Source organism: Neophocaena asiaeorientalis, unplaced genomic scaffold (genome assembly GCF_003031525.2).
Source record: "Neophocaena asiaeorientalis asiaeorientalis breed wild unplaced genomic scaffold, Neophocaena_asiaeorientalis_V1.1 scaffold605, whole genome shotgun sequence".
In the NCBI taxonomy this organism is placed as follows: domain Eukaryota; kingdom Metazoa; phylum Chordata; class Mammalia; order Artiodactyla; family Phocoenidae; genus Neophocaena; species Neophocaena asiaeorientalis.
Genome location: NW_020172214.1, coordinates 322,882 through 335,556, shown reverse-complemented (window position 1 = coordinate 335,556; position 12,675 = coordinate 322,882). Strand labels below are relative to the sequence as shown.

Here is a 12,675-nt window from a genome sequence, read left to right as displayed (position 1 = left end):
TTCAGTAAAAATTTCCAAATATTCCTTAAATGAGTTCTATCATTAGCCAGGAACATGAAGAAAAGGAATTGCTGGGACACTGTTATTTCAAACCCAGAGAAAGTCCCCAAGTTTTTTCAGTGGTCTCGGCACAAGTAGGTCATATAACTATTACCTGACTACTTCCTTTGAGACCCCAAGTTGGCTGTTGTTGACAATTATAATATGGGTTGAATTATGTCCCTGCTAAAATTCTTATGTTGAAATTCTCAGAAATTGGTTTTGTATTTGGAGATAGGGTCTTTAAAGAGTTAATTAAGTTAAAATGAGATCCTTGGGGTGGGTTCTAATCCAATATGACTGGTGTCCTTATAAGAAGAAGAAATCTGGACACAGGCAGGTACAGAGGGAAGACCCTGTAAAGACACAGGGAGAAGAGGGTCGTGAAGAAATCATGGAGAGAGACCTCAAAAGGCACCAACTCTGCCCACACCCACCTTGATCTTGAATTTCTAGCCTTCAGGATTGCAAGAAAATTTCTGTTGTTTAAGTCACCTGGTCTCTGGTACTATGTCATGGTAGCCCTAGAAGACTAATACATAATAGTACTTATCTGAAGGGATTCTTGTAAGTATTAAGTGAATTAATATATGTAAAACCATTTAGTATAATGTATAGAATAAAATACTGTTATTAATATTGATATTAAAATGATACTTCCTTTGTTTTTGAGTTTTTCTTCCTTAGGATTTCCTTAAACTTTTATTCTCTACTACATTGTGTTTGCTTCTTCAAGGCTTAGGTCAAATGCTACCTCCATGAAAACATCAATCAGATTTACTGTTTCCCTCCTTTGATCATTACATTTGTCATGCTGTATTGTAATTATTTATGTGTCATTCTCCAACAGTATATGGGTTTAGCCACATGTAGCCACATATATTCTTCCTTCCAGCCCTTCTGAACCACTTGCAAGACCCCCAAAGCATACCTCTGTTTCTTCATGCTTCCTAGAACATTCCTGTTCTTTCCCATCTATCACTTTGCCCATACTTCTGCTATTCGTTTTTTCAAAACTTAGGTTCAAGTGTCACTTAAGGTGAAGGGCCTTACCTGATACCACCTGTGATGGTTAATTTTAATGTGTCGACTTGACTAGGTCATTGTACCCAGCCATTTGATCAAACATTATTCTAGATGTTTCCATGAAGGTATTTTTTGATGATATTAACATTTAAATCGGTAGATTTTGAGTAAGATAGATTATTCTCCATAATGTGGGTAGGCCTCATTCAATCCATTGAAGGCCTCAATAGGAAAAAATTGACCTGCCCAAGTAAGAAGGAATTTTGCCAGCAGATTGCCTTTGGAGTTTAACTGCAACTCTTACCTGGGTTTCCAGCCTGCTTGTCTACCTACCCTGTAGATTTTTGACTTGCCAAATTTCCACAAATGTTTGAACCTCTCTCTGTCTCTTTCTCTGTTTCTCTCTGTGTCTTTCTCTCTCTGTTTGTTTTTCTTTCTCTCCCTTAATCTGTAAACACAATCACACACACACACACACACACACACACACACACACACACACATCCTGTTGGTTCTGTTTTCCTGGAGAACTCTGAGTGATACACCGCCCATCCCCTACCGAGTCAGACGCTATCTCCTCTCTCCCTCTTTCTCGGTTCTACCAAGATGCAAGTCATTAATGCCACTGCTTCTCCCATGGCACTCACACTATACTGTGCTGTGTGATTGACCAGACTGCAACTCTCTTGAGGACTGGGACAAGTCTTCATACGATTTTGTATTTCCAGCTCCTGGCAAAATGCTTATTATTAATATATGCCAGACACTGTGCTAACTGGTGTGGGCCAGAGAGTAACACCACCTATAGATATATCCAACTCAAAATCGTCAGCATCTCTTGGATTTCTCCTTCTCTCAGTTCTAACAGTTAACCGCTAAGTAAATGATTCTTTACTATTTAATTCACATTCTCTTTGAGAATTTGATAAAAATGTGGGCTCTCTCCCAAGAAGACTACACAATTCTCATAAATTTTACATATTTTTGAACTACCCGAATCTAGCACTCTCGTTAGTGAGTAGGCACTGTGATGGACATTTGGTTTGCAGTGATCAATAAGACAACATCATTGCTCTCAATAGGTTCCCCATATACTGTTGGAGAATGACACATAATCACATAATTGCAATACAGCATGACAAATGTAATGATCAAAGGAGGGAAACAGTAAATCTGATTGATGTTTTCATGGAGGTAGCATTTGACCTAAGCCTTGAAGAAGCAAACACAATGTAGTAGAGAATAAAAGTTTAAGGAAATCCTAAGGAAGAAAAACTCAAAAACAAAGGAAGTATCATTTTAATATCAATATTAATAACAGTATTTTATTCTATACATTATACTAAATGGTTTTACATATATTAATTCACTTAATACTTACAAGAATCCCTTCAGATAAGTACTATTATGTATTAGTCTTCTGGGGCTACCATGACATAGTACCAGAGACCAGGTGGCTTAAACAACAGAAATTTTCCTGCAATCCTGAAGGCTAGAAATTCAAGATCAAGGTGGGTGTGGGCAGAGTTGGTGCCTTTTGAGGTCTCTCTCCATGATTTCTTCACGACCCTCTTCTCCCTGTGTCTTTACAGGGTCTTCCCTCTGTACCTGCCTGTGTCCAAATTTCTTCTTCTTATAAGGACACCAGTCATATTGGATTAGAACCCACCCCAAGGATCTCATTTTAACTTAATTAACTCTTTAAAGACCCTATCTCCAAATACAAAATCAATTTCTGAGAACTTCAACATATGAACTTTGTGGGGGGGGACATAATTCAACCCAGATTATAATTGCCATTTTACTGATAAGGAAACTGAAGCACAAGAAAGATTAAGTAGTTTGCCCAAGTTTGCACAGCTGCTGAGTATCACAACACAAATTTGAATCCAAGCAATCTAGCTTCAGAATCTATGGAGCTAACCTCTACAATTTATTCACTCTCTGTTTATATAATTTCTTTAAAAATGAGAAATAAAATTCATTGACATATTTGTTTGTTAAGACAACTCCACCCTGCTTGTGGTACACCAAAATTCCCAAGGAGCAGAAATCTTAAACCTCTGCTCCAAGGGAATTAAAGTGGGCTCTTCATACTAAACTGCAGAAATGATGGTTTCTGATGTGCGCAAGAATAACAGCGACAGTTAACCACTGTTGGGTGCTTACTTACTGTGTGTTGGCACTGTCCTGGGGGTATTGTACACTTAATCTCAGTTATATCTCATGGCACTTTGAAGTTTGTTATTATCCACATTTTGCAGATGAATAAACTGAGGCTCACACGGATTATCCTCTCACCCCTCACAAACCAATACCAGAAATATATCCAGGTTTCTCAAGATGAAGTTTTATGTTTCTGGCTTCTTTCTGTGCCCTCAAATCCCAGGGCAAAAATTAAGACTCGTTATTAAACCTTTGCTTAGAGCAGGTTGAAGGTGGATTTTGCCCTTTTGTCTGCATATCCTGCAGGGCTGTCCTATGTTCACAGCAAGTACTGTACCTCTTCCCTCAGCTCCTCTCCCCCACACGCCTGCTGTGAATGTCAGCTGCCTAGATAAGACTCAGCACTTTCAGAGTCACTTCATGGGTGCTCACTGGCCTCCCTCAGGAGGAATTCTAAACTGGTCCTCATGCGTAGGTCAAGGCCTAGACCCAGAATCCCATGTAGAGGCCATTCTCTTTGGTCCCCTTCTCTGTTGCCCCTTGTTACCTATTAAGCTTGTGCTGGTCTATGGGTCCTCATGGCCTCTTGAGGGAAGTAAAAAGGGTTTCAGTTCCACAAAGAAAAATCACAAGTCTTTAGACTAGCGATGTTAATATTTCACAACTCTGCATTTATCTCTTCTCTGCACTTGAGAGATTTTATAATTGAATGTTCATTTCTCAGGTAAAGTAAAATGACAAAGGATGCCTAGTTCCCACTTATGTGCATGGCTCTAAAATGCTTGGAGAAGAACATTAATGCTCTGTCCATCTTTTTGCTTTAAGTACTAATTGCTAATGTTTTGCTTATAAGTGGAAGAGTCTTTAACTTGGAATAGAACACCTGGGCTCTGGCCCTAGCTCTGCAAGCTGGGTATAATGGTAAAACTCACAGAAATCTGACATGAAATGCCAGATTTTCTACTGCATTCTAGTTGAGTGAGCATTGGCAAACTTTCAGTTCTTTGACTCAATATTCTCTTCTGTAAAATGGGATCAATAAACTAGTTACCTCCTGGATTTGCTGAGGCTTAAATCAATAAGCAAGATATATCAAGAGGTTGCGTTACAGAAATTGCTTCATTATGAACACATTCTCCTGGGTTAGATTATTAACTCAAAAGAGCAGCACCAATTATCATGTAAATATTGCAACTATGTGCTATGCACAGAGAAAAGGAAGATAAAGAAGATGTGGTTTCTTAGCTAGTTGGTAGCACTGATATTCTCCAATGTACTTGTGAACAATGTCTCTGCCTCAGTTTGGGTTTGTTCCTCCCACAGTGAAAGAAAACAGGATGATGTGAGATAATTTCTGAAGTAAGTGGAGTGTTTAATTGATGTTCTAGCATTTGTTTTTCTGTACCTTTCCAGCCCTGTTGACAAACCCTGCCCTCAGATACAAGGCTTAGTCAGAGAGTAACAGAAGTATTCAGGACCCACTCAGGGAGAATAAGGAAGGAGAAAACAGAATCACAGGCAGGGACAACTGCAGTGTCAGAGGATGAAGCCCAGGTACATCAGCCAGAAGATCTGGGTTCTCATCTACCTCAAGCGCCTTACCAACTTGTTCACTGTTTCCTTTTTTCTGTTGTTATTATTATTATTCCACTTTAACCAGAAAATGTGGAGTCTTCTGTGACATCTCACCACTGAGCTGTACTACTTGGATAGCCACACATCATCTTTTTACCTGGATATAATTTTCTCGCTGATTTCTTCATCCCTTGTTCCCTGCACATCAATTCTGGCTGTCCTTCAGTCCCTTCTCCATAGTGCAATGTGTGTACTCTTTAAAAAAGTTATCTGTTCATGTTATCTCTTGCGATCACAGATATAAACAGTGACTTCCTATTGCTCTTAGGAAAAATTAAAAATATTTCTCACATGTTCTCAACTGCCCTTCTTGATTTGGCCCCCATTTCCTCTCTAGCTTCATCTCAAACGGTTCTCTCCATAGATACATCAGTCATTTGTTTACATTTTCTGGCTGGACAGATAGTTTTATTCCAAAGACATAGATCAGTGGAGAAGTGTAGCATGAGGAAGGGATGTTAGTATTGTGATTTTTGAAGATACTGTGTGCTGTGCTTGAAGATTCTTTTGAGGCATTTCAATAGGGATGCCACTCAGGCAGCTGGGTATTTGGACCGAGATTTCAGAGCAAGATTTACTCTGTCACTGTAAGTTGAGAAGCCATCAGCCTGTAGATAATAAGTGAAGCTATGGGAGTAGTGAGACAGATGAGAGAATCTGACCTCCCATCAAAAGCCCTTGCAAATTCTATTATTTTTTCAGAAACACTCTTATACCACTTCTCTAAATACTCCTTCAACACCATCAAAGGCTGCAGAATCAATGAGGCCTCCTCACTAAATTGTATTACCATGTTGCTTCATTCTATAGTATTTGCCAGTCTGTAATTACAGATGCATTTCTGAAATTACTGGTTAGTATCTATCTCCATCAATAGAGCTACGTACCACAAGGACAGAGAAATACATCAATACCTGGCAGAGAACCAGTTTATTATAGGTGCTCATAATACGTGTATTTAACTATTTATGAAATGGTCGAATAAACGAATGAAAAAGAATTCTATAGTATTTGTGCATTTTTTACTGTAGCAGTGAATGTACTAAATCAACTCAGTTCCCTAATATCCAACTGCATTAGGCTTCTTTGTTAGTTGTTCTGTTTTTAAAAAGAAACTTTAAGAATAATTTTTATTTACATAAATGTTGCAGAGTTTGCATATACCCCACATCCAGTTTCCCCAATTCTTAACAATTTACTTCAGTATGGAAAGTTTGTCACAATTAATGAAACAATATTGATACATTATTATTAACCACAATCTGTACTTTAAGATTACTTCATTGCTATCTAATATCTTTTTGTGTTTCAAGATCCCATCCAGGATGTCATATTACATTTAGCTATCATGTCTCCTTAGGCTCCTTCTTGGCTGTGGCAATTTTTCAAACTTTCCTTGTTTTTGATGACCTTGACAGTTTTGAGGAGTACTGCTCAGGTATTTAATAGAATGCCCCTCTATTCGAATTCGTCTGAGGTTTTCTCTTGCAGACTGAAATTACATGTTTTGGGGAGGAAGACGAGAGAGGTAAAGCACTATTCTCTTCACATAATATCAAGGGAACATGCTATCAGCGTGGCTTACCATTGCTGACGTTAACCTTGATCACTTGGCAGTTGTCATATTTCTCAGGTTTCTCAAACTTCTAAATGATTCTACCACCCATCCATATTGTGCTCCTTGGAGGAAAGTTACTATGTACAGCCCACACAAAAGGAGTAGGGAGTTGTGTCTTGCTGTTTTATGTACTCAGTGTGTCTACCTAATTATACTAGAGCTCTGTTGGTATCATGGTAAAGTATAGGGGAAGAAAGTGTTCTACAATATTCTGATTAAATTTCAGTCTTTTAGTTGGCCAGTGTCTTGGGGCTGTGACCCTCATAAGTGTTTCTCCAATGGTATAGCTTTTTGGTTTCTTTTCCCCCTCTGTCCTCTACTCCTTTTTCCAGTTGTAGCATTCCCAATCTATTTCCTTGAAGCCCTGACCCATGGCCTATGTTTTATTTCCCCTTAGGTGAGACAGGAAGGCTGAAAGGGACTGGACTGAGAGGAATTCCCTTCCTCCTACCGGGATAAGTCTCTGGTAGTTATTTCCTCTGGATTAAAGGGCTTTGGTGTGGAGAAGACTCTGGGCATATTTCACAGTGGTCACTCTCTCCCTCCCCGTACAGAGCCAGGAGAGGATCTTTCTCAGGTCTTCATTGTGAAAATCTGGCAGAGTTCTTGGAGGTAAAAGCCCCAAATGTGTGGGAATATCCCCCTAAGACTATGGCTCCCAGCAGTTTCTCACATCACAAGTCGTCTGTACTCAACCTCCAGCCATTCATCAAAGTGTTTAAGTTTATGGATCCAGCTGTTTCTCCTCTTGGTTAGCAAATTTCAGTTGAGTTCCTCTGGTTGCATTTATCTCTACAGTTTTGGGGGAAGCAGTTTGCCCAGTCCTCTCATGGGTCCAAGAAAAGTTGTTGATTTTCTACTTGTCCAGCTTTGTCTTGTTGTAAGGATGGGTGTGACCAGACGTCCACGTTACTTTCGTACATAAAACACATCCCTTCTTGTTTCCATCTGTGATCATCTTAACTTTTTTCTAAATCCTCTGTTGTGCATTTCATTGTTGCTCAGACTTCTAGAAAACCATCTAAATACAGTTTAGATGAATCTTTGGTAAGAAGATAACTTTCTTCCCAAAATGTCAGTGTGATTATCCAAGTTAAACATTAGTATTCTGATGTGAGCCATTCTAGACATGGTTCGATGAAATTAACTGAAGATGAGACCCACTGATGAAGAATTTAAGCAAGATTAATACCTTCATTTTAAAAGGTTGGTAAGGTGAGTAAGCACATTAATGGTTTCATCCATTACATCTTTTGGTGCTGAGAATTGATGTCCTTGTCCTACCTAGGTAAAGAATTTTTACTTCTTGGCAGAAATAAGATTATTGATAAATTGAACCAAAGGGGTAATTTTTCTCAATTAACGAAAATGGACAGTGTTTGCATCAAGCTCTTATCTAGTAGCTCATTGTATATTGGGCTATTTCTAAGTCAGTCAAAGTTTAATAGGGATGGGGAAGAGATTAATTATCAGAGGGTCTCCTTCTCATTAAAAAATAGGTTTGGGCTTTCCTGGTGGCACAGTGGTTGGGAGTCTGCCTGCAGATGCAGGGGACACGCATAGGTTCGTGCCCCGGTCCGGGAGGATCCCACTTGCCGCGGGGTGGCTGGGCCCGTGAGCCATGGCCACTGAGCCAGCGTGTCCGGAGCCTGTGCTCTGCAACGGGAGAGGCCACAACAGTGAGAGGCCCGTGTACCGCAAAAAAAAAAAGATGTTTATCACTTGAAAACTGGTGAACATTGTTTAAATATCATTTAAACATTGTTTAGTACAAATAAAATGTCTTATAAAATATTGTCTATAATAAAATTCTCTTTTATTAAAATATGTATTTAATGTTATACTTGTATATTTTAAAAACTGCGACAAAAATATGGAGCAAGTACATATGATTTTTTTCTTTTCTCCTTTTTGCTTGTTTATATTTTCTGAATTGTATATAATGAACAAGTAATGCTTTCATGAAAAGGAGAAAACTATAGATGTTAAAATAAAAAGAATAATTCATAAAATTATAGGACTTGAATAGACTTAAGCCAGTTCCTAATTTCTTCAGTTGAGGAAATGGAGGTACACACACAAAAAAACAATCTTCTTGAATTCTCTGTTTCCCCATTTCTGCTTAAAGAAGAATAACCATTTTTAAAGAACCAGCTCAAATATACATGGCTTTGGCATTTCTATGCATGTCTCATGTCTCTCACCATTTGTAGAATTCTTCCAGTATAACTTGAATCATGAGTAGAAGGAAGAAAAGGAAGAAATGCTATGGGGATGAGGATGGCTTCTGTTTACCACCTGTCCAACACTTAACCATATATCTTACTTATGTTATTTTAATTAATCAGTTTTTAATTTTTTTACTTACAATGTTTCCAGTGTAAAACAATTCATTTGTACATATATATGTACATATATACATATTCTTTTTCAGATTTTTTTCTATTATAGGTTATTACAAGACATTGAATATAGTCCCCTGTGCTATACAGTAGGTCCTTGTTGTTTGTCTCTTTTATATATAGTAGTGTATATCTGTTAATCCCAAATTCCAATTTTATCCCTCCCCTCCCTTTCCCTTTGGTAACCACAAGTTTTTTTCTATGTCTCTGAGTCTATTTCTGTTTTATAAATAAGTTCATTTGTGTTGTAGTTTAGATTCCACATGTAAGTGATATCATATTTTATTTGTTGTCTGACTTACTTCACTTAGTATGATAATCTCTAGGTCCATCCGTGTTGCTGCAAATGGCATTATTTTGTTCTTTTTATGGCTAAATAATATTCCACTGTATATATATACAATATCTTCTTTATTCATCTGTCAAAGGACATTTATGTTGCTTAATTAATCCTTACAATACCTTCAAGACATAAATACTACTCCCATTTTGCAGATGAATAAAAGGAAAATTAAACAGGTTAAGACCTTTTACAAGTTTCCTTTGTCACAACCCACAGAATTCAGGTTTTTGCACAGGTTCAAGTTTCTCTAAAACTTAACGTATAGTAAGTACTCAGTAAACATATTTAATAATTGAGCTATTTAGGGACCATTTGGTATTCAGGGACCAGATTTGCAGTGTTTATCAGCAGCCTGCTGATCTCTCAGTTTATTCACAATTAAAAACAACTTTGACCACAACTAGTATTTGAAGTCCAGATTCTCTAAGCAAATAGAATTGCTTTGCATCACAGAAAAAGTGATCACCACTGCTGCCATCTGGCTTCCTTGTTCTCTTCTTTATTGTACTTCGAAAGGTTTTCTCAAAAAAATTATTTGTTTGCTTGAAGTACTATCACTTTCTTTTTTAGACCCATCGTCTCGACCATGCACTAACCTTTTATCTCTGAGCTTCAGTTCTAGAGCTAAACAACAGTAGCTTATATATCTAGCACTTTCATAAAAATTATCACATTGGATAATTTGGAAACAGATAGGACAGATATTATTACTTTCATTTTAAGGATGAGAAGGCTAAGTCTTCAAGTGGTTCAGTGATTGGCTTATGAGCTTATGCAACTGATACAGCTCTTAAACCACAGATCTAGGACTCAAGGGGAGTTCTCTGACTCCAAATATAGTATTCTTCCCTCTATGTTATATGGTCTGATAACACAAAGCCATTCTCTTTATCGCACCTTTAATGATCCACTATAAATTCTGCTGTAGCTTAGTTCTGCTTCCATTCTTACTAGACTTTTTCGATCCCATAATTTTTTAGCTTTTGTTCCAGTTAGAGTTTTTAATTGCATGCAGCAGAAACTCACTCTGGCTGATTCAACAGGAAACAAATTTGCTGAAAGGGTATCGGATAGGTGAGGAGATCATGGAGAAGCAGGTTGAGAAACAGATGGGAACAAGGGAGGAGGGCAGCAGTCAATCATCTGCCAAAACCATGCTCTAGAACAGGGGTCCCCAACCCCCAGTTGGAACTGGGCCACACAGCAGGAGGTGAGAGGCGGACAAGCAAGCGAAACTTCATCTGGGTCTCCGCATTGCTCCCCATGGCTCACATTACTGCTTGAACCACCCATCCCCCCGCCCTCTCCCCCCCACCCATCCCATCCATGGAAAAATTGTCTTTCACGAAACCAATCCCCGGTACCAAAAAGTTTGGGGACCGCTGCTCTAGAACACAGGGTACCCCTGGACACCTTTACTAGTACCTCTGGCCTCGCTGCCCTTAAAAACAGGATGTTGGTTTTCCATTGTCCTTGCTTCTTTGTGTCAGTGTCTCCTGTTTCAAAGTCTTGGATGGGTATGTCTGATTGGCTGAGTATTGATCATGTGGTCATACTCTAGCTTCCAGGGAAGTTTGGAAACCACAAGTTTCCAAGTAAGTATTTTTAGCCTCTATCATGGAAGGTGAGCTCTTCCTCCCACCAAGATTCATTAAGCATACATTGCACCAGACATAACAAGGAGCTTGAAATAATTGAAAGTCCCCTACCAAGACCAAAGAATGGCCAAATTCTAATACTGATTCCAATTTAGTTTTGCAAGTTCTTTCTTTAGGTGACCAAAAAAATGGCCAAATTCTAATACTGATTCCAATTTAGTTTTGCAAGTTCTTTCTTTAGGTGAACTTTCTTTGAGATAAGAGACATATTTAATTTACAACTATGTCTCAATTGTCACTCAACCAGTAATTACACTTGCTCTGCAGCATTCTGAAGGGTCTAAACTTGTCATGTAGGTTTCATTTATCTTCTAAGAAATTTCTCTTTCAAAATTATCCTCTAATATTTCTCTCAAATGAATGAGTTTCATCAGGGCCTGACAGCATGAACTGGTGACTTACAAAATATTTTCAAAGTGTGAAAACTATATTTGGCATCTTTCCACAGCTTTAGGTTTTAAGATATGCCTTGTTATTTTACTTCAAGAATTCCAAATATTTCTTTTGCTAACAGTATGTTTCTGACATTGAATCATCCTTTCCTCTGCAGTATTTTTGAACAGTGGCTTCGAAGGCACCGTCCTCTTCAAGAAGTTTATCCAGAAGCCTATGCACCCATTGGGCACAACCGGGAATCCTACATGGTTCCTTTTATACCTCTCTACAGAAATGGTGATTTCTTTATTTCATCCAGAGATCTGGGTTATGACTATAGCTACCTACAAGATTCAGGTAAGGCTCAGGTTCTTTCATGGGAATTGCTGAGTCTAGTGTGACCAATGTCTTTTGAGAGAGTGCAAAACCTTATGTTTTTACATTATCCCCAAATTATTTAAATTGGGAAAACGCATTACGATCCTTAACTCATCACTGATTTATTATTCCATGGACCAAGTTGCAAAAATCTTTAAATTTCTGTCCTTTCTGCTTAATATAGAGCATTTTGCATATGGCAACCATGGGAAGAGCACTAAAATTAAAATCAGAAAATAAAATGTATGTGAGACGTGACACTATAAACTGACTTTCGTGTGACCTTGGGAAATTTGACTTCCTTGAATCTCAGTTTCTTAACCTTAAATATTAGGAATAGAATACCTCAAAGAGATATTTGGTAATTAAATGCATTAAGAGCCTAGGGCAGTCAGCACAAGTTAAACATCTAACAGTTTTTGAAATCATCTTTGGGAACTTCCTGCTAGGGTTACCAAGAAAATTTGTGAACATTTTGATGTTAAACACAGGTAATAATAATAATGATAATAGCTATTATAATAATAATTGCTCTGACTATGATTAAGTCTAGGATTGTAATTAGATCTAGGCTTTAAATAATCTTCCTTAGTAGTAGTATGTCAATATCTTTTTGATAAATACGGAACAGGTAGTAATGTCTCCCCCTACCTGTGAGCTTGCTACATATCATACATGCATTACTAATCAACCATATATTAGGGAAAGTATTATTATCCCTAGAATGAGGTAAGGACACTGATGCTAAGATAATTTAAATGACTTTCCCAATAGCAAACGCCAGTATGTGGAAGAGCCAGATTTCAACACTACAGGGTCCTCTCCACTGCAACACAAAATGGTCAACAGCTAAAAAAACGGTTAAACAACACAGAGTTTGTGGATACGAGGTATTCGACAAGCACTGATGTTTCAATATATTCGTTGATAATTCATGGAAACATAAACAGATTAGTAAAATAAAATGAACAAATGAATGACATTTACCAATTTCCTACGTCTTGTTAAACTTTAGTGACACATAAATGAATGACA

At 37.9% G+C, this 12,675-nt stretch overlaps 1 protein-coding gene across 1 annotated transcript in view; it reads left to right on the top strand.

The window, feature by feature from the left end:
- TYR (tyrosinase) overlaps positions 1–12,675 on the top strand; it is a 101,119-nt gene that overhangs the window by 79,856 nt on the left and 8,588 nt on the right. The window contains exon 4 of the mRNA XM_024761747.1: positions 11,438–11,619. Coding sequence (XP_024617515.1) covers positions 11,438–11,619 — 182 coding nt within the window. The remainder of the gene's footprint in view (positions 1–11,437; positions 11,620–12,675) is intronic.